This window comes from Stegostoma tigrinum, chromosome 46, assembly GCF_030684315.1.
Source record: "Stegostoma tigrinum isolate sSteTig4 chromosome 46, sSteTig4.hap1, whole genome shotgun sequence".
NCBI lineage: Eukaryota > Metazoa > Chordata > Chondrichthyes > Orectolobiformes > Stegostomatidae > Stegostoma > Stegostoma tigrinum.
In genome coordinates, this window is record NC_081399.1 from 11,725,999 (window position 1) to 11,753,227 (window position 27,229).

Sequence of the window (27,229 nt, forward strand, 5' to 3'; positions counted from 1 at the left end):
TCACCTTTTAGGTTTGGTCCCATATATTGCACTCCATTCTCCCGCTGACAGACAACTCAATTAAAAGGAACAAAAACAGAAATTGCTGGAAAAGGTCAGCAGCTCTGGCAGCATCTGTGAAGAAAAAAAAAACAGAGTTAACGTTTCAGGTCCAGTGACCAGAAAGACTCGTTAACTCTGATTTATCCTTCACAGATGCTGCCAGAGCTGCTGAGCTTGTCCAGCAACTTCTGGTTTTGTTCCTGATTTACAGCATCTGCAGTTATTTCGGTTTTTATCAAGTGAAAAGGATATGTGTGCTCTACGTTCATCCTCCTGACATAACTGCACAATCAATGGGACTCAATCGCAGAGTATTATGTGAGTTTGAATCTCAAATCAAAGTGTTTTTATTGAACAGACTGTGTAATAGGCCAGTGGGGAGTTCTGAGATTTAAATAGGTAACACAATGCATTTAGGGGGTTCCTTTTCCCAATTTTACTGTCTGTGTTTCCAACATGTGCTACAAAATTCTCCTTCACCCAGTCGATCACTTGCAAGTTGTTTTATGTGATAACAGACCCAGAAACTGCTGCAGAGGTTGAGATGACTGTGGAGAGAAGAGACCAGTCATGAAACAAAGAAATATCACCTGCCTCACTATTGGCTTGACTGAAGCATTTCTGGGTGTATTCAGGATCTGGAATCAGGAATTGTGCGAATGAAGCTACCAACTCTAGGCTGGTGAGATGTGAGAATGTGTAAACCACATTGCAGACGAAATCATCGCTCTCCAAAAGTTCCATCATGAACCCAGACAGGGACTGGAAGGTTTGCAGGTTGTACTGGATCAGATCTTCAAATCCAAACACAAGCTTCTTCTCAGAGACTCCTGTGAAGGCCATCTCACCAAGCTTCAGTAACGCTTCACAGGGGTCTTCAGTCTCTTGGCCATGATTTTCCAGAATGTTATAAATATAGTAGGAATATAGCTGGATGATGGTCTTGGGAACTTGCTGCTGTTTCCTGTCTCTTCCTATGAAAAAGGGACCCAGTGACAGACTGAGGACCCAGCAGTTATGAAGGGTTATGGCACATGGTGTACAGGATCTCGTTCTCCTCCATGTGTTTGAAAACAGCTGCTGCCACTGTCTGATCCTCAAAAAATCTGTGGAAATATTCCTTCTGTTCATCACCAAGAAATCTCAGGGGTTCAGCTGAGACACTGATCTCAGCCTTTTTCAACAAATGGAATGCAGTGAGACGGCTGGCCACTCGCCCTGAACATCCTGGGAGCAGCTTGTGCTGGATTAAACTGTACATAATGTCTGACACTTCACACGAGGATTCAGGATCAGTGCACGTAAACTGTGATTCTATATTTGTTTGATTATGTTCACAACTGTTACTGTCCTTAAATTTGTCCAAACCATCAAATATAAACAGTAAACTCTCTGGGTTCTTTCAGAGCTCTCCCAGAGCATTCCCAAGGTAAGGACAGTGCTCCTGTACCAGGTTCTTCAGGTTTATTCTGCAGTTGATAACATTTAAATCTCAGTGTTTGGAAAACAAATTGAAATTGTGGGTATATTTACCTATTAGCCCAATGATGGACCAGCATTTGTACCATTGCTGTTTTTCCAATCTCTGGGATCCTGTTTGCTGATGCTGAAATTCTAGAATTCGACTGCCCAAAGAAATATTTCAGTTTCAGAGCAGTCTCCCAAGCTGGGAAACATTTCTTTGAAACAACTGCTCAATTCAGACTTTTTAAACTTGTCTTCAGAGATGTTTCTGTATCCAGTCTTCATGGTCTCTGCCTCTTACCAGCAGTTCATGTTTTACTATTTTCTGATCTCAAACAATAGCAACAACCATTAGCTCAGTGTATAAATCAAGCAATTGAAAAACGTTAAATTTGTCATAAATAGGATAGTGTTCACGCTCAGTATTTAAGTTTGTTCCTGGAGTATTTCCTTGAATTCCTGTTGGGCATCTTAAACTGGAACAGGCAAAAAATAAACTGCTCTTCGAAACTGTTTATGAATTACAGAAGTAACTTTTAAATATGACATTTTAATCCAGTGACATTCCAGGAAGAATGAACTCATCTTCTCAAAGCAGATGATTGTGGGACATTAACAAACAGTGAATGCGAAATTTGGTTGAGGAATTTGGTATAAATTTCATTCAGTGATGATACAAAATGATCAGTGTGTAATTCAGCCTCAGTACTACATCAATTCAAATAATTCTATTTCATTTTCGATAAGAGATGTTTTGTTTTTTCATATTATTCGAATACTTTTGCTGTCCTCAGCAATATGTGTGTCTGTATGTGTATGTCTCTGTGTGTTTATGATACGTGTGTGTCTCCAAATGTGTGTGACTCTCTGTGTGTATGTGTAAAGGTGTCTGTATGTGTGGGTATGTGTTTCAGTGTCTGCATACATTTGTGTATTTCTCTGTCTATGAGTGTTTCGTCCTCTGTATCTATATGTTTCTGTCTTTGTATCTGTGAGTAACATTCTATGTATGTCTGTAAGTATATGTATGAGGTCGTCTATATTAGCATATATATATTATTGTGAGTTTTTTTGGTTTTGTGTATCTGTGTACATCTTTATTGTCAATCTCAGTGTGTCCGTGTCTGGTTGTATCGAGGTAATAGTCTGTATCTATATCTGAGTGATTCTTTGTGTCTGTCGCTCTATGCAACAGGATCTTAATTGTTTTGGTGGTGAAGTATTGAACTGGGGTCAAACTCCTCTCTCTCTCTCTGTCTGCCCCTCTTATGTTTAAAATCATAATGTTCATGGTCGTGTTAATGTGTGCCTCTATGTCTGTGTGTGTTTGTGCATGCGTGTTTGTGCACCTCCTGCAATAATCGTTAGCTCAGTGTATCAATCAAGCAATTGAAAAACGTTAAATTTGTTTTAAATTGGATAGTGTTCATGCTCAGTATTTCAGTTTGTTCCTGAAGTGTTTCCTTGTATTCCTGTTGGACGTTGTAAAATGGAACAGGCAAAAAAAGTGCTCTTCAATGTTGTTTATGAATTAAAGAAGTAACTTTTAAATATGACATTTCATAAGACAGTCTCTGCCTGCAATGGGAGTGACTTTGTACTGAAGGAAGTTTGAATGAATTAATTAAAATGTGGTGGATCAAAGGCTTAAAGCGATATAAGTTTGAAGAGGCCTCCCTGGGCCACTGCACAAGCAGCAGATTTGCTTTGGGCAAGACATCAAAGCCTCTAAATCTCTCACATTGTACATTTGTTTCATTCTTTAAAGGATGCCTTTGGAGACACAGATCCATTTTGCACCATCCATTGCGATGTTGTCCCTGGGATATGAGGAGAAGGAAGTGAACATGCCCAGTGCTGGTCTCAGCCCCCTCGACCGTTGATTAATTTCTCGCTTAAAATTTGTGAGAGTGCATCAGAAAACGTTGTAAGCTGCAGAAAGTGCAATAAAATTCACCTCATGGAATGGTTTCCTTGGAGCTGCCTGAATACAACTGCGGTGCAACCTTTCTGTTTAATACGTTTAATGTGAGGAATACTGCTCAAAGACAAATCATTTCCACGTTACAGAGTGAGCACAGCATTTCTCCACATGAGCATTTTCCACAGTGAGGATCCTCAGTCCAAATGCAAACCTCTCCACACTGGGTTTGTGAGTGTGTGTGTGTGTGTGTGTGTGTGTGTGTGTGTGTGGATGGATGGTGCTGTCAATTTGGATTGTGCTAAAAGATGCTGTCCTTCCTTGCTCCCTCTTTGATTTAATCCTTGAGGGTTTTCACTCTCTACCATCATATGTCCAGTGGCTTGGGGCGGCCAGCAGAGGGAGGCATTGTATCATTTTAACACAGGGGAGCTTTGCTACCTTATTTTGGCTCTGCTCTTCATGACAGCAAATTTCTGGTGAGACTGCATTGGCATGGCAGCCCATTGCAATTGAGAAGTTTGATGCTGAAAAACAGGGAATTTAGCTATTTGTTATCAATTGTTTCGTGACTTGTTTCTCATAAAATCTTGTCATTGCCTGCCACAGTTTCCCACATCAAAACAGCTCATAGTTGGCTATTTGTGACAGTTGTATGGGGTCTGTGTAATTGGAACTGAGAAGTGAGACCATGCATTTAATAACAGAACATTTTCAGATTAACTATAATGTTATCAAAACCCTCCGAAGGATTTGATTTTGATGGAGACTTATGGAGGGTTCCCAGCTGATAGAATTTCTTCCTGGGTAATTCCTATTTCTCTGGACAATTCCTTTGGATTGTCAAACAATGGAGAATCCAAACATTCCCAGCTCAGCTCTCTTCCTGAACTGTGATAAGGACTCTTTTTCTAGATGGGTGGAATACACCCCACCTGCCTCGATGGGTACAGCTCCAACAAATATTCAAGAAGCTTGATACCATCCAGGACAAAGCAGCCCCACTTGATTGGCACCACATCCATAAGCACCCACTCCATCCACCACAGATGCTCAGTGGGATCAGTGTGTACTATCTACAATATGCAGAAATTCACGAAAGATCCTCAGACAGTGCGTCCCAAACCCACAACCACTTCCATCCAGAAGAACAAGGATAGCAGATTCATGGAAACACCAGCTCCTTCAAGTTCCCCTCTGATCCACTCACCATCCTGACTTGGAAATGTATCACTGTTCCTTCAGTGTCAATGGGTCAAAATCTTGGAATTCCCTCCTTAACAATAATGTACATCTTCAGCACATGGACTGCAGCAGTTCAAGAAGACAGCTTACTGACACCTTCTCAAGGGGCAATAGAAGGAAAATAAATCTGACTCAGCCAGTGATGTCATATTCCAGGTGTGAGCAAAGTAAATATGTTCTGAAATGCGAGCTTCACTGAAGAGTTTTCTTTTGTCATAACACAAGGAATTTATGCAACCAGGTATTTCACTGCATTACTGATCTTTGCTGTGAACTTAGACAATGTTGCTGCACAAATAAATGTGTTTGTGCAACAACTTAGATTCCACAGCATGTAATCAACTGCACCGAAATGATCTAGAAAAGGTGGGTAATTCTCAGAACGGATCCCTTGAATGACATAATATAAGAAACGTACAACATAGATTAACCACAGGAGGATGAAGCTCCCAGAGATGGTGAAGAGCAAAATCACAGACTTCCTTCTGCTATCCATCTGTGCGTCTGTGCAATTGCCTCTTTTGCTCTCACCCTTCAGCCTCTTCCGGACTCGACAAGTCACTAAAATGTGTCTGACTGTCATAGCATTAAGCAACAGAATTCACATGAATGGCATAAAGGGGTTAAAACTGTATCAAGCAAATGGGGCCACATACCAAATCTCAGTAAAATACCGTGACTTTGTTTTCCTGTAGAATGGCATAGTGTTGATGATCCTCAGAGGCTCATATTGAAAATAGAATAGGATGTTTTTCAAACAGAGTGCAAGTTGTGAGAGGGAGAGTGAGTAAATAGAGAAAATGAGAGACAGCGAGAGTGCAAGTTGTGAGAGGGAGAGTGAGTAAATAGAGAAAATGAGAGACAGCGTGAGACAGTAAGTGACGGTGTGAGAGAGAGTGAATGAGGTTGAGAGAGCAAGTGAGACAGAAAAAATGACAGAACAAAAGATAGATAGAGAGATTGAGTGTCAGGGAAGGGGTGGCTCTGAGGGGTGAGGGATTGGGGTAAAAAAGAGAAGTACCATGCCGGAGGAGGTAATGGGGGGTTTGGTGCCCTGCCCTGGTCTGTTCTCTCACCTGGCGCTCGGTAGCAAGTATGAAATGGGGAAGGTCAGATGACTCCAGTTGGAACTGCTTATTGGAGGGGGCTACCACTTACTTGGAAGCTCATAGTTGGCAAAGAAAAAATATCTAATGGAAAAATATGGGATAGGTAAAGGGCAAGGAGATATTAACTAGCAAAAGTAATAATATCCCAGTGCAAAACTTACTGACAAAGTCTCAGATTAAAAAAAAGGACATGCCCAAACAATAACACACTAAAGGATCAATATCAGCAACAGGCAATGGAATTACATCAGAACTGGCAAGGAACATTCAGACCACACAAATATCAGGCAATGATTCGATCTAATCATCTAATCGCACAACAAACTACTGCCCCTCAACATTTACTGAACCCCCACTATCAACATCCTGGGGGTTACCTTTGACAAGAAACTCACCACATAAATACAGTGGCTATAAGATAAAGTCAGTATCATGGGCCTCCCATGAGACTATCTGGTGCTCCAAAAACCATTAAATGGCCTTGTGGTACTATTGCTGCATTGTTAACCCAGAAACAAGTGTAATATCCTGGGAATCTGGGGTCAAAAATCACCATGTCAGATGGTGGTCCACAAATTCAATAAAAATCTGGGTTTAAGGGTCTATTGGTCACCATGCACTATTGGTCAGGGTAACAAAAAATCTGCCTCTTTAGGGAATCAGGGTGACTGAGCAGTTAGCACTGCTGCCTCACAGCACCAGGTACCCAGGTTCGATTCTGCCCTTGGTCACCTTTCTGTGTGGAGTTTTTACATTTTCCCCACGTCTGTGCGGGTTTCCTCCCACACCTCAAAGGTCTGCAGGTTTTGTGGAATGGCTGTGCTAGATTGCCTTGTAGTCTGCAGGGTGGGTGGGTTAATCATGGTAAATGCAGGGTCACGGGGATAGAGTGGGATGCTGTCGAAGGGTGGGGTAGATGTAATGGAATGAATGACTTCTTTCCACTCTGTAGGGATTCTATGACTGCAGACCCACAACAATGTGGTTGACTCTTATCTCCCTTCTGGGCAATAATTACTGGTCTGACCAGTGACATCAACTTCCCATGAATGAGTTAATAAACAAAATTCAGCCCAGACTACTCGCCAAGGCAACAGTTCCTTCAAACTGAGCTGGGCTTCCCATGGCAGCGTGGTTAACTTTAGCAGGTACTGAATACGTACAGCAGACTGGGAAAAGAAAGGAGGCCAGTCGTCCAGAAACAAATGGGTGAACACATTGCAACAGACAGGACTAAGGATGGTGGTTGGAGTGTATATTAATGATCTGGATATGGATGGAGGTTTGATCAGTGAAGGTGGCAGATGACATGAACTTGTTTGTGTGGGAAATAGCAAGACGTAGAGCCTTAGAAGGGGCAGGGCTACAGCAATCATGGGAATTTTGAGCTGATATATTTGGGAGGGCAAACAAGGTGAATGGAGGACATGAAGATGAGGAGCCTATGAAATTCAGAGTCAGGGCGAACTTGCTATGCATTTCCACAGATCCTTGAGAACAACAAAGCTGGTGAACAAGGAGGTTAAAGAGGCTTAAGGGATACTTACCCATACTCATTGAGGTATTTATTGCAAGAGCAGGTTTAGGCCACAGCTGGACTACAGCTATAGAGTCCTATCACACGGAAACAAACCCTTTGGTGTGAAGCAGATGTTGCAGTTTGGGCAATGGTGCGCTCTTCCTGCCAGATGTAGATCAGTGAGAAGTCTCATGGTTTCATGGCCCTGACAACTATGTCTGCTGGAAGTGTCACTGACTGAAGCTCCTCACAGACCATGTTAAAGTTGGAGTTACACTTGAACACGCCAAAGAGCTTACAGGTGTCAGAGAGTGTAACAGACACTAGTTGTAGGGAAGTGGTTACACCATGCGTTCAGTCAGGTAGATGGGTGACTGCCAGGAGAGGCAGGCAGGTGGTGCAGAGTCTCTTGTGGCTATTCCCCTGTCTCAGAGGTACACCCTTTTGGATGCTATTGGGGGAATAACCTCTCAGGGAAGTGTTATAGCAGCAGCCAGGCTTGTGACACCACAAATGGTTTTGCTGTAGAGCAGGGTTGGGCAAGATCCAAGCAAGCGATGGTGCTCAGAGACTCATTGGTTTGGGACAGAGACAGGTATTTCTGTGGCTGCATTGAGAATGGTGTGCTGCCTCCCTCCTGACTGGGTCAAGGACACCTCTGCGCGGTTGCACCAAGTTCTTAAGGTGGAGGGTGAGCAGCAAGAGGTTGTGGTGCATGTTGGTACCAATGACATCGGCAGAAAGAGTGATAAAGTCCTGCAGAGATAACACAGGGAATTAGGAAAGAGGCAGAAAAGCCGGACCTCGAGGCTAGTAATCTCTGGGTTACTGCCAGTGCTGCATGCTAGTGAGGCAAGGAATAGAAAGATAGGACAGACGAATGCCTGGCTGAGGAGCTGGTGCAGGGGGCCGGGTTTCAGGTCCTTGAAATTGGGACCCATTCTGGGGCAGAGGTGACCTGTACAAGAGGGATGGGTTGCATATAAACTGAAGGAGAACCAACATCCTCAGTGGTGCGACTCAGCATGATTTAAACTGGAGTGGCAGGGGCATGGGAATCAGAGTGGCATGTCAATGGAGGGACTGAAAGTAGGTTGATGTTAGGACCATAACTTGAAAAGAAAGGGCACAGGAACAGGTAAATAAACACAATGGTATTAATCAGCTGAAGTGTGTTTATTTCCATGCATGGAGTATTGTAGGTGAGGCAGATGAGCTTATAGCCTGGATCAGGACAGGGGACGATGATGTTGTGGCTGTTACAGAGACCTGGTTCAGAGACAGAGAAACGGGACTGGCTGCTCAATGTTCCAAGGTTTCATTATTTTAGACAAGAGAGAGAGGAAAGTAAAAATGAAGGAGAGTTGTATCACTAATCAGGGAGAATGTTACATCTGCTCTCAGGGAGGTCATACTGGAGGGCTCATCCACTGAGGCAATGTGGGTAAATCTCAAAAATAAGATGGGTGTAGTCACTATGATAGCATTATACGATAGGCCCTCCAACAGCCACCGAGACATTGAGGGACAGATATGTAGGCAGAATATGGAAAGATGCAAGAAAAACAGAGTTTTACCATTGACTTGATCTTCCCCGATATTGACTGGGACTCTCTTACAGCAAGAGGCTGAATTTGTTACAGTGGGACAGCATTTTGGAAACAGTGATCACAACTCCTTCAGATTTAAGATAGCTAATATCAAGGAGAAGTCAGGACCTTGTGACAAGTTATTAAATCGAGAGATGGCAAATTACATCAGTATTAGACAGGAGCTAGGGAGTGTTAACTGGGAGGACCTGTTATCGGCAAGTCTACATTCAACATGTGGGAATTGTTTAAAGACCTGCTGATGAGAGTTCAGATCTGGAATGTTCCAGTAAGGAGAAAGGACAGGTCTGGCAAGGTTAGGGTCCCTTGGATAATGAGGCAGGTTATGAATTCAGTCAAATGGATAAAGAAGGACATGTAAGGTTGTGGAAGATAAAACTGGATAGGAACAGCAAAGAATATTAAGAAAGAGGAAAGAAGTTACGCAGGGAATTGGGAAACCAAGAAGTGGGTATGAAATGACCTTGGCAAGTAAGTTTAAAGAGAATCCCAAAGCATTTTATATACGCATTAAAAACAAAAGGATAACAAGAGAGAATAAAGGAAGGGACTTTTGCTTGGAGGCACAGGATGTGGGCAAGATCATAAATGAGTACTTTGTCTCTGCATTCACCCAGGAAAAAGATAATGGAGGACAGTGGGATGAGTGCAGACCATGCTAATATGCCACAGCATTTTGAAATCAACAAAGCATTAAAAATGACAGCGCATGTCCACAAAGCTCCAAACACTTTTTCCTCGATTATACAGAATCAGCGGTTTGCTTTCTCAAAGTAAAAGTTCCCCACTCTGAGCGTGGAGAGTACAGACAGAATCTGTTTGCGCACATGAGCTGCTTCATTCACCCTGATTCACTCTGAGCCTTTCTGTGGTAATGAAGTGTGAAGCTGGATGAACACAGCAGGCCAAGCAGCATCTCAGGAGCACAAAAGCTGACGTTTCGGGCCTAGACCTTTCATCCACACTTTGTTATCTTGGATTCTCCAGCATCTGCAGTTCCCATGATCTCTGAGCCTTTCTGTGGGTTGGTTGCAGTTCCCAGTGGTGGCCAGTAGTGGTCAATAACCTGTGGAACGGTGACGTTCCCGGATTATTATCATCTGTTCTAGTTTCTTCTGCTTGAAGGTGTGAGGAGAGATCAGGAGAGGCAGTTCTGAAGAAGGGTCAATGGACGCGAAATATTAACTCGACTTTGTCTCCCACAGATGCTGCCAGTCCCACTGAGCAATTTCTGTTTTTCTTTTTAAATAAGATGCGTTTTCCCAAGAATTTTGGAAATTAAGGGACGATTTGAGTGAAGTGTGATAAGGTACTAACAGAAAAAGATGAACTATTTCCGTAGGTTGGGGATTCTAGAACAAGGGATCATAATCTGAGAAAGAGAGCCAAAGCGTTTAGGAGAGATGTCAGCTCGCACTTCTATAACTTTCTCCCTCACACAGCAGTGGATACTGTATCTGTTGGTCTGTTAAATGAGAGCTTTGTTTATTGTTTAGCAAAGGAATTGAAGGATGTTCGGCCTGTTTTGATGTGTAAAGCTTTATTTAACTTCTATTCCTTCTGGAAATTCTCTCCTCTTCACAATCTTCAGTCAGGAGATTCAAATCTTAACAGATCACCATCCTGATGCCTGCACATCAAGACATTTACCACATTACAGATGTATAGATTCATAGTGTAAATATCTCAGCTGTCCTAACATTGTCACTAAGGGATCCCTGCATTCTATGTTATTGCTGCACTTGTATAAAACACATAGATTAGTCTTGTTCGAAATATGACACGGGTTTTGATGATTTGTTTCCTGGTCCTGTTGTGGCTCCGATCAGATTTGGCCCAATGCTAAGAGCAGGGGATGACATGATCCAAGGAGAAGGAGAGAGTTTGGTTTTTTGACTTTCCAATTGTCAGTCCTATGACTGATTCGTGATTGAGTTTTCTAATGGTGTTCTGCTCTGGGCAGAGTTGGAGCTCAGAACTGTAAGAATCTATTACACCCATTGACCTCTGAAACCAAGTAAAATTACAGACTTCCTTCTGTTCTGACAGAGGGGACCATGAGCTCAGTCTCTGTCCAAACTCCATAATCTCTGGACAGACTGGAATGGAGGACAATCAGAGGTGGCTGCAAAAGCCAGAATTCAAACTCACTCAATCCCCATCACTTCCACTCACACTGTGCATCGATTTTTGGCGATAAAATCTTATTGTTGCTTTTGGGAACAGGCAGGGAAATTTCTGTCAATAATTCACCATGTCTTTTTTCATTTGTCTTGCACAGTTAATTTGCTGGCAATTGTTATCCTTTCCAGGGGCAAGTGCAGTGTTTCCCGTTGCACTACTCGTTACCTGGTGGTTCTGGCGGCTGCTGATCTGATAGTCATTATCACTGAACTTATACTGTGGAGTTCTCCTTACTATTATTACCCATTCTCTTTTGTGCACAACATTGCTGTGTGTAGTATTAGCTCAGTTGTTTAGCAGCAGGAGTCCGGGAGAGAGCGCGAAGGCAGCTGGGAAAGTAAGCTTTCATCCTAAAAGTCTTACCTCGCGTGACTGCGGCCTTCAGCTGTACAGTAGAGGAGGAGTCCCAGAGTGGGCATGAGTGGTTGGCTGGATAACAGTTATCTTTTACCCAATAAATTTGGGAAGTGACTAATACCCGAAACACTGCATGTGTAGTGTCTCCTGCCCTTCCACCTCCTCCAATCTAATAATAAAGACTAAGTGCGGTAAGCAGGTAAGCTATTTGCATTTTTTTCTTATCTCTTTGTTGTCTTTTGGGGAGGTCACACAGCAGTGTGTGACTGTAAATGAGAAAGGGAGAGGTACGCTGCATACAGGAACACAGGAACTGCAGCCCTTGACATTTGTCCCACAGGTATAAGGCATTTGCTCCCTGCGTGGATGAGGAACAAGGCTGCAGGAAGGATGAGTCAACTGACAATGGCACCATGGTTCAGGAGGCCATTCAAGAGTAGGGAGCTAAAGGACAGATTGTAGTTGTTGGGGATTCCGTCATCAGAGTGATAGACAGTATCCTTTGAGAGCAGGATAGAGAGTCCCGCAAGGTGTGTTGACTGCCGTGGCTGGCTTGAGAGGATACTGGAGAAGGAGATGGAGGATCCATTTGTTTTGGTCCACATAGGTACCAAAAACATAGGCAGGACAAGGAAAAAAGACCTGATTCAGGATTATTGAAAGCTTGGAACAAAATTTAAAAAGAAAGAATTCCAAGGGTCGTCAGAAATAATGGAAACTGCAGATGCTGCAGAATCCAAGATAACAAAGTGTGAAGCTGGATGAGCACAGCAGGCCAAGCAGCATCTCAGGAGCACAAAAGCTGACATTTCGGGCCTAGACCCTTCATCAGAGAAGGGGATGGGGAGAGGGTTTTGAAATAAATAGGGAGAGGGGGGAGGCGGGCCGAAGATGGATAGAGGAGAAGATAGGTGGAGAGGAGTGTATAAGTAGGGAGGTGGGGAGGGGATAGGTCAGCCAGGGGAGGACAGACAGGCCAGGGAGTCGGGATGACGTTAGTAGGTGGGAAATGGAGGTGCGGCTTGAGGTGAGAGGAGGGGATAGGTGAGAGGAAGAACAGGTTAGGTCGGCGGGGATGAGTTGGGCTGGTTTTGGGATGCAGTTGGGGGAGGGGAAGAACTGAGCTGGTTTTGGGATGCAGTGGGGGAAGGGGAGATTTTGAAGCTTGTGAAGTCCACATTGATACCATTGGGCTGCAGGGCTCCCAAGCGGAATATGAGTTGCTCTTCCTGCAACCTTCGGGTGGCATCATTGTGACACTGCAGGAGGAGATGGATATGTCGTCTAAGGAATGGAAGGGGGGGTTAAAATGGTTCGCGACTGGGAGGTGCAGTTGTTTATTGCAAACCGAGCAGAGGTGTTCTGCAAAGCTGTCCCCAAGCCTCCGTTTGGTTTCCCGAATGCAGAAGAAGCCATACCGGGTACAGTGGTTACAGTATACCACATTGGCAGATGAGCAGGTGAACATCTGCTTGATATGGAAAGTCATCTTGGGGCCTGGGATGGGGGTGAGGGAGAAGGTGTGGGTGCAAGTGTAGCACTTCTTGCTGTTGCAGGGGAAGGTGCCGGGTGTGGTGGGGTTGGAGGTGAGTGTGGAGCGGACCAGGGAGTCATGGAGAGAGTGGTCTCTCTGGAAGGCAGACAAGGGTGGGGATGGAAAAATGTCTTGGTTGGTGGGGTTGGATTGTAGATGGCGGAAGTGTTGGAGGATGATGCGTTGTATCCAGAGGTTGGTGGGGTGGTATGTGAGGATGAGGGGTATTCCCTTAGGGCGGTTATTGTGTGGGCGGGGCGTGAGGGATGTGTTGTGGGAAGGGTCGTAATGTCTAGATTGCAGCCTGAGACACATGCAAATTGGCATAGGGCGGCGAGAATCAGGGAAGTGAACACGTGGCTAAAAGAGTGATGTTGGAAAGAGGGTTTCCTTTTCACTGGGCAATGGCATCAGTTCTGGGACAGAAGGGATCTATACAACTGGGATGGACTCCACATGAACAGGGCTGGATCCAGTGTTCTGTCGAAAAGGTTAAATAGGGTTCTCAATAGAACTTTTGACAATCAAGTAGGAGGAAAGGGAGGAGCAAGTGTGCAGGGAGCATAACAATTAATGTAAGGCAAAGCAACAGGTTAGCAGGTTACGAGGAAGCTTCAACTGCATTGCAAATTAAGGACAAAGCTAAAGCAAAGGATAACTCAAGAGCTGTTAGTAATGGAGTTGATAGAACTCAAAAAGACAGTGCCAAAACTGGTATAAGGGCACTTTATCTGAATGCTCAGAGCATTCGAAACAGGGTGGATGAGTTGACGGCACAAATCATGGCAAATGGGTCTGAATTAATGTCAATGACAGGGACATGTTGCAGAATGGTCATGACTGGGAGAAAAATATCCAGGGGTATTAAACTGTTTGGATGGACAGGCAGGAAAGTGAGGGAGGTGGTGTTGCTCTAATTTTTAAGGATGATAGAAAAAGCTAATACATGTAAAAATGATACAGCAATTATCATGGGGGATTTTAATTTACAAATTGATTTTTCAAATCGCATCATGCATGGCAGACTTGAGGAGGGATTCATAGAATACATCCGTGATAATTTCCTTGGACAATATGTAATGAAACCTACGAGGGAGTAAGCTATCCTAGATCCAGTCCTGTTTAATGAGACAGGAATAATTAATGATCTCACAGTTAGGGATTCTTTCGGAAGGAGCAATCACAGTATGGTTGAATTTAAAATACAGATGGAGCATGAGAAGGTTAAATCTTGTACCAATGTCCTCGGCTTAAACAAAGGACACTATGATAGGATGAGGGAGGAGTTAGCTCAGGTAAAATGGGAGGAAAAACTTTATGGTGGGTCAATTGAGGAACGCTGGAGGACTTTCAAAATGATTTTTCACAGTGCTTAGCAGAAGTATATTCCAGTGATAAGAAAGAACTGTCGGAAAAGAGAGAACCAGCCATAGATGTCTAAGGAAATAAAGGAAAGTGTCAGATTGAAAAAAAAAACATACGAAAACAAAAATTAGTGGGAAACAAGGAGACTGGGAAATCTTTCAAGGCTAACAGAAAGCCACAAAAAAGTTATAATGAAAAGTAAGATAGTTAATGAGAGTAAACTAGCTCAAAATATAAAAACAGGCAGCAAAAGTGTCTCTAAATATGTAAATCGTAAAAGTGCGGTGAAGGGAATCATTGGTTGTTTAGAGGATGAGAAGGCCAATTTAATAACTGGGCCTGAGGAAATAGCTGAGGCACTAAACAGTTAGTTTGTGTCGGTCTTCACAGTGGAAAACACAAATAGCATGCCAAGAACTGATGGCAAGAAGGTTATAGCAGGTGAGGACCTAGAAACTATCATTATCACTGCGGAGGCAGTGCTGAGAATAGCTAATGGGAGGCAAAAGTTAGTCAAGTCTCCTGGCCCTGATGAAATGCATTGCAGGGTTCAAAAAGAGGTGATGGGGGAGTAGCAAATGCACCAGTACTTATTTACCAAAATTCACTGGACTCAGGGGTGGTTCACACAGATTGGAAAACAGCCAATGTGACGACACTGTTTAAAAAAGGAAGTAGACAAAAAAGCAGGGAACTATATGCCAGTTAGCTTAACTTCAGTAGTCAGGAAAATACTTCAATCCATCATTAAGGAAGAAATAGTGAGACATCCAGATACAAATTCTCCCATCGGGAACACCCAGCATGGATTCAGGAAGAGTAGGCCAGGTTTAATGTAATGGAATCTTTGAGGACATTACTTGCATGGTGGACAATGAGGAACCTATGGATGTGGTGCGTCTGGATTTCCAGAAGGCATTTGACAAGGTGCTTAAGATAAAGTTGCACGGTATTGCAGGTAATGTATTGGCATGGAGAGAGGATTGGTTGACTAGTAGAAAGCAAAGAATAGGGGTAAGTGGGTGTTTTTCTGGTTGGCATTCAGTGGCTGGTGGAGTGCCTCAGGGATCAGTGTTGGGACCGCAATTGTTTACAATTTAAATAGATGATTTGGAGTTGGGGACGAAGTATGGTATGTCAAAATTTGCAGTTGACACTCAGATAAGTGGTAGAGCAAAGTATGCAGAAAACACTGGAAGCCCACAGACGGATATAGATAATCTAGGTGATTGGGCAAAGTTCTGGCAGATGGAATACAATGTTGATAAAGTGTGAGGTATCTATTCTGGTGGGAATAACAGCAAAATGGATTATGTTTTAAATGGTATACAAATGCAACACGCTGCTGTGCAGAGGGACTTGGGTATCCTTGTGCGTGAATTGTTAAAAGGAGGATTGCAGGTGCAGCAGGTGATTGAAAACGGAAATGGAATTTTGTCTCTCATTGCTGGAGGGATAGAGCTTAAAGGGAGGCTATGCTGTGAGACCACACCTGGAATACTGTGTGCAGTTTTGGTTTCTTTACTTGAGAAGGGATGTATGAGCACTGGAGGGGGTGCAGAGGAGATTCACTGGTTTATTTCCAGAGTTGAGAGCATTGGATCATGAGGAGAGACTGAGTGGGCTGGAAGAATGAGGGGAGATCTGATAGAAACATAGGATTATGAAGAGAATAGATAAGGTGGAGGCAGGAAGGTTGTTTCCACTAGCAGGTGAAACTAGGACTGTGGGCCCAAAGCCTCAACATAAAGGGAAACAGATGTAGGACTGAGGTCAGGAGGAACTTCTTCACCCAAAGGGTTGCGAATCTGTGGAATTCCCTGCCCAGTGAAGCGGTTGAAGCTACTTCGCTGAATGTGTTTAAGGCAAGGCGAGATAAATTTTTGAACAGTAAAGCAATTCAGGGTTATGGTGTGCAGGCGGGTAAGTGGATGTGAGTCTCAGAAAGATCAGCCATGATCTTATTGAATGGCAGGGCAGGCTCGAGGGGGCCGGATGGCCTACTCCTGCTCCTAGTTCTTATCTATTTATGTTACTGGGTCCCTTTATCATGCAGTGAAGAACTGCTCTGTCTGGTTCACCATCACTTTCTCCTTGAACTGATTTGTGACCGTTAGTTGTCAGAAGCTGAGAACAGCATGTTGTACTGAAAAACTGCAACTATGGTTGTAGCATCAATCTGCACTGAGTTCTGTTTTCTATTTTCAGTATGACCCTCTAAGAATAGTCAACAAAGTGCCATTCTATTGTAATATAAAGGCAAGCTGCTGTACTGAGACTTGGTGGTTGGCATCAGATTGGTTTGATACAGTTTTATCCCCTTTGCTGCATTTTGCTTTAAATCTGACGCTGAATGCTGTGACAGGCAGAGACGTTTTAGTGACCAGTAGGGTCCAGAAGAGGCTGAAAGGACAGAATCACCGAAACCCAGAGATGAAGAGCAGAAGGAAATCTATGATTTTGTTTTGCACCATATCTGGAAGATTCATCCTCGTGCGGTTAATCCATGTTGAAAATTTCTTTATTATGTCATTCAAGGAATCAGATTTGATCATTACTCATCTTTTCTAGATCACATGAGAAAAGTTGGTTATATGCTGCAGAACCTAAGTTGTTGCACAAACACATTTATTATGCAGCAACATTTTATAGGTTCATAGTGAAGATCTGTAATGCAGTAAAATACATGGTTATACGAATTGTGTTATGAATGAATAAAACTCCACAATCAGGCTGACAGAAGAGTCCCATTGTTTCCAGGCCATGAAATAACATTTTTTATGCACACAGAGGATATTGCATCACTGGCTGAGCCCTGCATTTATTACCCATCCCTTGTTGACCCTTGAGAGCAACCTTCTTGAACCGCTGCAGTCCGTGTGTTGTAGGTTGACCCACAGTGTTGTTCAGGAGGGAATTCCAGGATTTGGACTCATCAACAGTAAAGTCAGGATGATGAATGGCTTGGAGGGGAATTTCCATTTTTTTGGAGTTACTTTGTATCTGCCACCTTTGTCCTGGATAGACGTGGTCATGGGTTTTGAAGATGTTATATAAGGATCTTTGGTGAATTTCTGCAGGATATGTTGTAGATGGTAGACACTCTAGCTACTGAGGGTCGGTGAAGGAGGGAGTGGATGTTTGTTAGTGTAGTGCCAATCATTCAAGCTCCTTTGTTCTGGATCATGTCGAGGTTCTCGAATGGTTTTGGAACTGCCCCATCCAGGCAAGTGGGGAGTATTCCATCCTTCACCTGACGGAGAGCCCTTATCCCATTGCAAGGGGAGAGTTGAGCTGGGAACTTGCAGATTTCCCATCATGACACAACCCAAAGGTATTATTTGGGTAAATGGAATTTCCTATTGGTGAATTCCTGTCAGCTTGGAACCCTCTACACCTCCATTAAAATCAAATCATTTGGAGGTCTCTGAGGATATGAAATAGAATAGTTAATGTGAAAAATGTTTGTTTATTAAATACATGGTAACAATTCAACTGACCCCCCCATGAATGTCATGATTGGCCAACTATGAGCTAACAAGGTGCAGAGCTGGATGCCCAACTATGAACTGTTTTGATTTGAGAAACTGTGGCAGGCAATGACATGACATCATTGGACCCCACACACCAAAAGAAAAAGAGAACAAATGGCTGGGCTAGTTGTTTTTCAGCATCAAGCTGCCTAACTGCAGTGAGCTGGTACTTCAATGCAGTCTAATCAGAAGTTTCCTCTCATGGGGTGACGCGTCAAAACAGTGTAAACAAGCTCCCTCGTGTTGAAAGTGATTGAATGCCACCCTCTGCTTGCCTCCCGCGCCACTGCAAGAGGTCGGGAGAGTGAAAACCCTCAACGACCAGAGACAGAGCCGCAGCTCACAGCACCATCCAAACTTTTAACACAATGAGTACACGCACACGAAGAAACACACATACACGGGCACAGACAGAACGCACACACACATGAGGCTGATGTGGAGAGGGGAGCAATTGGTTTGACGTCCCTCAGTGTGAAACATGCTCTTGTGGGGAAATGTTCCCTCTGCAATGTGGAAATGATTTTCCTTTGAGCATAATTCCTGACATTATACGCATTAAAGAGAGTGTTTTCATTGCAGTTGTATCCAGGCGCCTTCAAGTGAATGGTTTCGCGTGGAGATAGGGTAAATTTTATTGCACTTCTGCAACTTGCAATGTTTTATTATGTACTGACAAAATTATAGGTGAGAAAGGATTCAGAGGTGGAGGGGATGAGACAAGCAGTGGGCATGTTCATCTCCTTCTCCTCATACCTCATGGACAACATCACAAGGGATCAGGTAAAACCAATGTCTGTCTCCAAAGACATTCATCGAAGAACAAAACAAACAGGCAAGGTGTGAGATTCACTGACTTTGATATTTGATCCCAAATAAATCTGCTGCACGTGCAGTGGCATGGGCATTCCAGCAGAGGGTGGCATTGTATCACTTTAAACACAGGAAGTCCAGACAGATCCTGCTCCTCTGAGATAACAAAGAGTGGAGCTGGATGAACACAACAGGCCAAGCAGCATCTTAGGAGCACAAAAGCTGAAGTTTCGGGCCTAGACCCTTCATCAGAAAAGGGGGATGGGTAGAGGGTTCCGAAATAAATAGGGAGAGAGGGAGAGGCGGATCGAAGATGGATATCAAGGAAGAAAGATGGAGAGGAGACAGACAAGTTAAAGGGTTGGGGATGGAGCCTGTAAAGGTGAGTGTAGGTGGGGAGGTAGGAAGGGGATGGATCAGTCGGGGGAGATGGACAGGCCAAGCGGGCGTGATGAGTTTAGTAGGTAGGAAATGGAGGGGCGGCTTGAGGTGGGAGGAGCGGATAGGTGAGGGGAGGAATAGGTTAGGGAGGCGGTTATAAGGTGAGCTGGTTTCGGGATGCAGTGGGGGGAAGGGGAGATTTTGAAGCTGGTGAAGTCCACATTGATACCATTGGGCTGCAGGGTTCCCAAGCGGAATTTGAGTTGCTGTTCCTGCAACCTTTGGGTGGCACCATTGTGGCACTGCAGGAGGCTCAGGATGGACATGTCGTCTAAAGAATGGGAGGGGGAGTTAAAATGGTTCACGACTGGGAGGTGCAGTTTTTCGTTGCGAACCGAGCGGAGGTGTTCTGCAAAGCGATCCCCAAACCTCTGCTTGGTTTCCCCAATGTAGAGGAAGCCACAACGGGTACAGTGGATGCAATATACCACGTTGGCAGATGTGCAGGTGAACATCTGCTTAATATGGAAAGTCATCTTGGGGCCTGGGATGGGGGTGAGGGAGGAGGCGTGGGGGCAAGTGTAGCACTTCCTGTGGTTGCAGGGGAAGGTGCCGGGGTGTGGTGGGGTTGGAGGGGAGTGTGGAGCGGACAAGGGAGTCATGGAGAGAGTGGTCTCTCTGGAAGGCAGACAAGGGTGGGGGTGGAAGAATGTCTTGGGTGGTGGGGTCGGATTGTAGATGGCGGAACTGTTGGAGAATAATACATTGCATCCGGATGTTGGTGGGGTGCTATGTGAGGACGAGGGGGATCCGCTGGGGGCGGTTGTGGCGGGGACAGTGCGTGAGGGATGTGTTGCGGGAAATGTGGGAGACGCGGTCAAGGGCGTTCTCAACCACTGCAGCGGTGGGGGGGAAGTTGCGGTCCTGGAAGAACGTGGACATCTGGGATGTCCGGGAGTGGAATGCCTCATCCTGGGAGCAGATGCGGCGGAGGTGGAGGAATTGGGAATAGGGGATGGAATTTTTGCAGGAAGGTGGGTGGGAGGAGGTGTATTCTAGGTAGCTGTGGGAGTCGGTAGGCTTGAAATGGATATCGGTTTCTAACTGGTTACCTGAGATGGAGACTGAGAGATCCAGGAAGCTCAGGGATGTGTTGGAAATGGCCCAGGTGAACTTGAGGTTGGGGTGGAAGGTGTTGGTGAAGTGGATGAACTGTTCGAGCTCCTCTTGGGAGCAAGAGGCGACGCCGATACAGTCATCAATGTAACGGAGGAAGAGGTGGGGTTTGGGGCCTGTGTAGGTGCGGAAGAGGGACTGTTCCACGTAACCTACAAAGAGGCAGGCATAGCTTGGGCCCATGCGGGTACCCATGGCTACCCCCTTTGTCTGTAGGAAGTGGGAAGAATCGAAAGAGAAGTTGTTGAGGGTGAGGATGAGTTCGGCTATACGGATGAGGGTGTTGGCGGAGGGGGATTGGTCGGGCCTGTGGGACAGGAAGAAGCCTTAAGGCCATCTGCATCAGGAATACCGGTGTATAGGGACTGGACGTGCATGGTGAAAATGAGGTGTTGGGGGCCGGGGAATTGGAAGTCCCGGAGGAGGTGGAGGGTGTGGGTGGTGTCACGGATGTAGGTGGGATTTATTCCAGTTCCCTCTCCCCATCCCCTTCTCTGATGAAGGGTCTAGGCCCGAAACGTCAGCTTTTGTGCTCCTGAGATGCTGCCTGGCTGCTGTGTTCATCCAGCTCCACACTTTGTTATCTTTATTTACAGAAATGTCCTGTTGGGTCCTCGATTATCCTCTCATCATCCTGTAACAAGACAGCATCCACCCCCCGAAATACCAGCATGAATTACTTCAGTGCTTAGTACAGGGCATGTCTTACTGTTAGGAAACACAGAAGGGTTAGAATATTTAATATTATTGCCTATATTGTTCAGAGATGCGCAGGTTCATAGGTTAGCGGTGCGAAATTTGCACAAATAAAGGGTGACATAGTGACGGGATACTGGCCTCTGTTATGTCAGAATTACTTTATCCTCGACAACTCTACCTGCACCCCACAACACACAGCCTCCCCAGCAGTGTCTCATTAACCCACCCCTCAATCAAGCTACTGGAGACATTTTCAAATGTTGAGTTAATATATTAATACATTATCCATGATTTGAAAACACTCTTGTACTGTTTGTGAATGACGATACTGATTTATGTAAAAGAACAGTTTATTGCTTTCTTTATCTGGTATCTAAATTTGGACTGCGTCACCCCATAAATAAATGCATTTGTACAGCAACTTAAATTCACCAACATAACTCCAACTTGTTCAAACGCATGTAAAGAATGATTGTCATCGACGGGATAAATTCCAGGAATAATCTTGCAAATGAAATTTATCACATATATCAACCACAAAATTATAAAGCTGCCAGAAATGGTAAAGAGTAAAATTATAGACATCCTTCTGCTCGACATCTCTGGATCACTGCGATTCTCTCCCTTGCTTTGACCCCTCAGTCCCTTACGGACTCGACTGGCCACGATAATATGTCTGACTGTCAGAGCGTTGAGCAGCAGAATTAGAATGAATGGCAGCAATGGATGAAAAACTGTAATGAACCATTTAAATCCTACCCAGATGGGTTCAGTATAATAGCTCGGCTTTGAAAAACAGAGCCATGGTAAGTTGTAAAGTATTGTATAAGGTTGATATCTAAAGTAGAAAGGAACATGCATTAAACACATTACAGTGCAGGTTGTTGATAGGACTACAACTGCATTTCTCTTTGTGCAATATTTAGTTTTCAGTTTCTGGCAGCAAATAGTGACAAATCGATCAAAGCTGAAAGTGACTGTGAACCAAACAGAGCAGGAGGTGGCTGCTGTTGACAAGACATAGATGATGCTGCACACGGGAGTGATATCCAAGAAAGATAATGGGAAATAATAAAAATTGATCTGCCTCAGTATGACCTCAGAGATGAGAACTATCAGATCTGATGCTGCCATGGCCACCAGGTAGCAAGTTGTGCATGAAGATAGGCCACAGTTTCCACGAGACAGGACCATGATTGCCAGTAAATTAACTGTAGTGGAGAGAAAAGAAAATAGACAAAAATAGTTTGAAGCAAACACACTGTCTGAGTCTCCGCAATCGTATCTGCATTCTGGTACCAAAAGGACATGCTGTTTGAATTCCAATAAATGGTTAAGCATCACAAATATGATCTCAGTTCATCTCAGACTTGTCAATTTCAAGATTTAGCAAACAAAGACTTTAAGAGATGAGTCACAGTTCACCTCCTGGATGTTGTTTGATTTGTTAACAACTGCTTCTCCCATTTGCGAGCCATTTCAACTCCCCCTCCCATCCCTTCGACGACATGTCCATCCTGGGCCTCATGCAGTGCCACAATGATGCCACCCGAAGGTTGGAGGAACAGCAACTCATCTTCTGCTTGGGAGTCCTGCAGCCCAATGGCATAAATGTGGATTTCACAAGCTTCAAAATTTCCCCTCCCGCATCTGCATCCCAAAACCAGCCCAGCTCATACCCGCCTCCCTAACCTGTTCTTCCTCTCACCTATTCCCTCCTCCCACCTCAAGCTGCACCTCCATTTCTTACTTCTTAACCTCATCCTTCCCCCTTTACCTTCTGTCCTCCCTGGACTGACCTATCCCCTACCCACCTACACTCACCTCTACAGGCTCCACACCCACCCCTTTAACTTGTCTGTCTCCTTTCCACCTATCTTATCCTCTTTCCAACTTTGATCTGCCTCCTGCTTTCTCCCTATTTATTTCAGAACTCTCTTCCCCTCCCCCGTTTCTGATGAAGGGTTGAGGCCCGAAAAGTCAGCTTTTGTGCTCCTAAATGTGTTTGGCCTGCTGTGTTCATCCAGCCCCACACTTTGTTATCTCAACGGAGATGTGGATGATTTAATCACGTAAAGTCAGTGTGTGGTGAGAACTTTGCTCCAGGTCACTGTCAATTTGACGAGGAAAGCCACAGGGATCCCAGGGTCATGGGGAGCGGCTGTGAGTCAAGTATCAAAGTGAAATTTCCAATTGCAACAGGAAACCCGATTTCCTCCATCCCGTGTCAATGTCAGGCAGTACAACGTGCCCAATACACTGCTGATTGTTTTTGTGGAGTAGAGTTCAATAGCATTGTAGACCAAGAAAAGAGAGGCTAGATGAGGGAGGGAGTCACGCCAGACTCAGAGAGAGAGAGGAGCAGGTGGTTTAAAACTGTGCAAACTGAGATGTCGAGACTGAGGCCAAACTTTTGTCAGAGCAAGAAACCATACCATGAGCAGGGACAACACCACCCTCTCCCCGATCAACAAATTGGACAAAGTGCAGCTGGACCTCTTTGTTATCTGGGTGTCCTATTCTGGTGGGAAATGTGGACTGGAGATCAGGATGAAGTGGGACAATGAAGCAAGTGAGAACAAAACCAGCTCTGTTCATCCCAGATGCCCAAGTTCTTCAAGGACCGCAACTTTCCCCCAACAGTGATCGAGAATGCCCTTGACCGCGTCTCCCGCATTTCCCGCAACACATCCCTCACACCCCGCCCCCGCCACAACCGCCCTAAGAGGATCCCCCTCGTTCTCACACGCCACCCCACCAACCTCTGGATACAACGCATCATCCTCCGACACTTCCGCCATCTCCAATCCGACCCCACCACCCAAGACATTCTTCCATCCCCACCCCTGTCTGCTTTCCGGAGAGACCACTCCCTCCGTGACTCCCTTGTTCGCTCCACACTGCCCTCCAACCCCACCACACCCGCACCTTCCCCTGCAACCGCAGGAAATGCTACACTTGCCCCCACACCTCCTCCCTAACCCCCATCCCAGGCCCCAAGATGACATTCCACATGAGGCAGAGGTTCACCTGCACATCTACCAATGTGGTATACTGCATCCACTGTACCCGGTGTGGCTTCCTCTACATTGGGGAAACCAAGCGGAGGCTTGGAGACCGCTTTGCAGAACACCTCCGCTCAGTTCGCAACAAACAACTGCACCTCCCAGTCGCAAACCATTTCCACTCCCCCTCCCATTCTTTAGATGACATGTCCATCATGGGCCTCCTGCAGTGCCACAAAGATGCCACCCGAAGGTTGCAGGAACAGCAACTGATATTCCGCCTGGGAACCCTGCAGCCTAATGGTCTCAATGTGGACTTCACCAGTTTCAAAATCTCCCCTTCCCCAACTGCATCCCTCAACCAGCCCAGTTCGTCCCATCCCCCCACTGCACCACACAACCAGCACAGCTCTTCCCCTCCACCCACTGCATCCCAAAACCAGTCCAACCTGTCTCTGCCTCCCTAACCTGTTCTTCCTCTCACCCATCCCTTCCTCCCACCCCAAGCCGCACCCCAATCTACCTACTAACCTCATCCCACCTCCTTGACCTGTCCGTCTTCCCTGGACTGACCTATCCCCTCCCTACCTCCCTACCTATACTCTCTCCACCTATCTTCTTTTCTCTCCATCTTTGGTCCGCCTCCCCCTCTCTCCCTATTTATTCCAGAACCCTCACCCCATCCCCCTCTCTGATGAAGGGTCTAGGCCCGAAACGTCAGCTTTTGTGCTCCTGAGATGTTGCTTGGCCTGCTGTGTTCATCCAGCCTCACGTTTTGTTATCTCGGATTCTCCAGCATCTGCAGTTCCCATTATCTCTGTTCCAACAGATTCCCTTCTGGAGAGGGGTCACCAGGCTCAGAACATTAACTCCACTTTCTCTCTACAGTGGCCGCCAAAACCTGCCGAGTTTCTCCAGCAACTTTTGTTTCTGATCAGAAAATATCTTTTCTTTTGGAGAAGGAAATGAGAGCTTTCTGTGCTGTCAATGCAGTGATTAACACCACCAATGCCTGTATCAAAGCATCACTGCTTCTAGAATCTGCATCATTGCACTAAACACATCAAGCAAACTACAATCAGAGCGTCACTTGGATCTGAGGCAGTAACTCAAAACTCCAGAGTTTATTCAGACCCTTACGTGCTTTCGAAATAAAATGATAAAAGTGATCCAATATCTGCATAAAATCTGTCGGCAGAGCCAGTCCCAAAGTAAATCCAAGGGCAGCATGCTTCGAGTTTCAGTGGTAACTCACTTACCTGGAACACCAATGACAGCCAGGACCATGTAATATATTTTGTTGGTGCTGAGAATAATTCCGTGCATTTTCTGACTGCAATACTCTGCCTCAATGAACAATCTGACTGAATTAAACTGCGAGCTAATGAAGCCTGTTATCTATACTTTCTGGAAATCTCCGCAGGGACATGAGGATTGCAGTGTTTTCAAAGCTTTTCTTAAAACCATTTGGGGGATAGAAATTCTGGCAGTGAGCCATGTCAGAACACTGTTGTTTATAGAGTATGATGGTACGGAATTGTTAAAGAATAAAATTGAATAATTAAATTAATCAGTGAATTTTTTTGTTGCAAACGTGTGCAGCACTTAATGAAATAAAATGCACAATAAATGATATTAAAGTCAGTTCAGTTCAGACAAGGCAAAGTTATCATAATCTTGATCTGTCATTAGAGAGAGATAACTGGTGCTGGTTTAACCTGAGGGTCACCGCTCTCCAAGCAAAGGGAGAGATTGAGAAGGAGAGACCTTTAAGATGACATGAGCTGGTGTGACATTTGACCCTCTGCTGCTGGCATTGCTTTGTATTGCAAACCCGCTATCCAGCCAACTGAGCTCAACCAATGGCCATGCTGGCATCTCCCTCAAAAACTTGAGGCCGCTCACTGTAATGACGGGCACAAAGGTACTGGAGCCGAATTATCAGACAAAAAGGTGGAAAGGCAAATTGTGTGAGGGATACAGATGGTTTGCAGATAGACATTGAGAAGTTAAGTGAGTGCACAAATAATGGTAAATGGAGTGGAATATGGGAAAATGTGAAGCTGGTCATTGTGTAAGGGAGAAAAAAAGAACAGAATATTACTTAAATGGAGACAAGCAGCAGGAAGCCGTTGGTCTTGGGGGAACTTGTGCAGGAAACACAATGTTAGCACACAGTGTGCAGCAGGTAATCAGGAAGTGTCATGGAGTATTGGCTCTTCGTTCAAGGGGGTTGGAGAACAAGAAGAGGGAAATCTTACTAAAACTGCACAAGGTGCTGGTGAGGCCACTTCTGGAGGAATGTGAGCAGTTTTGGTCTCTTCATTTGAGGAAAGACATCATTTCATAGGAGGCAGCTCAGAGAAGTTTCACTCGGATGATCCCAGGTGTGGAGAGATTGTCCCATGAGCAAAGGCTAAACAGGTTGGAACTTCACTCACTAGAGGACTGGAGTACAAGGATGTAGACATTATGCTGCAGTGACACAATACCCTGGTTAGACCGCACTTGAAGAGCTGTGAGCAGCTGTTGGCACCATACCTTCGGAAGGATATATTGACCTTTGAGGGAGTACAGCATTGATTTACAAGAATGATATCTGGACTTCAGGCATTAAGTTTTGAAGAGAGATCATAGAAAATAGGCCAATTTTCTCTGGAATTTAGCAGGTTAAGAGGGGATTTGGTTGAAGTCTTTAAAATATTATCACCCCCAGCCCTACTGTCACACCCTCTCCCCCCAGGCTATACATGTATTTGTCTGTGTGTGTGTGTATGTGTGTTTGAGTGAGCATATTTATGATTGTGCATGTGATTACGTTTGTATATGAGTGTGCCTTTGTGACTGTATGTATGAACAACTGTGATAGCATTCATCAGCATGAACATGTCTGTATTTACGAGTGTGCGTGTTCACCTCTGTATATGTGAGATTGTACATATGTACATGTGACTGTTGACGATGCACATGACTGCATTTATGAGGGTGCGTAGTTGTTTTCGACTGTGAGACTTGTTACGAATGTGTCTGTATGATTGTATTTGTGAGACTATATTTACGTCTGAGTGTGACTGTATTATTGTGTACAGTGTGATGGTGTATGTTGTGTTTGAGTGACTGTACTTGAGCGTGCCGGTTTTTCTGTTTGTCTTTGTGTATGAGTCTGTATTTGTGAGAGAGTGCCTGTGTGATTGTGTTGGATCAGAAAGTGTCTTGTTTGCTGTGTGATGCCTCTGGCTGTTAACAACCTGAAATGACTGGCTGCCTCGGTG

At 44.8% G+C, this 27,229-nt stretch overlaps 1 protein-coding gene and 1 pseudogene across 1 annotated transcript; both read right to left on the reverse strand.

Annotated features, from left to right (window-relative positions):
• Positions 1-307: 307 nt before the first annotated feature.
• LOC132207404 (NACHT, LRR and PYD domains-containing protein 3-like) lies at positions 308-12,056 on the reverse strand (annotated as a pseudogene).
• Positions 12,057-21,285: 9,229 nt separating this feature from the next.
• On the reverse strand, positions 21,286-25,308 carry LOC125449542 (probable G-protein coupled receptor 139). Its single transcript, XM_048525360.1, has 2 exons — positions 25,217-25,308; positions 21,286-22,163 (listed from the first exon to the last, which is right to left on the reverse strand). The coding sequence occupies exons 1-2, from the start codon at positions 25,281-25,283 to the stop codon at positions 21,286-21,288; spliced, it is 945 nt and encodes a 314-aa protein (XP_048381317.1). The 5' UTR covers positions 25,284-25,308.
• Positions 25,309-27,229: the final 1,921 nt, after the last annotated feature.

Coding starts and splice junctions, on each gene's coding strand:
- LOC125449542 (XM_048525360.1), bottom strand. CDS start 25,283: ATGCACGGAATTATTCTCAGCACCAACAAAATATATTACATGGTCCTG. Junction 22,164..25,216: donor GGCTGTCATTGGTGTTCCAG/GTAAGTGAGTTA, acceptor TCTCCACTACAG/TTAATTTACTGGCAATCATG.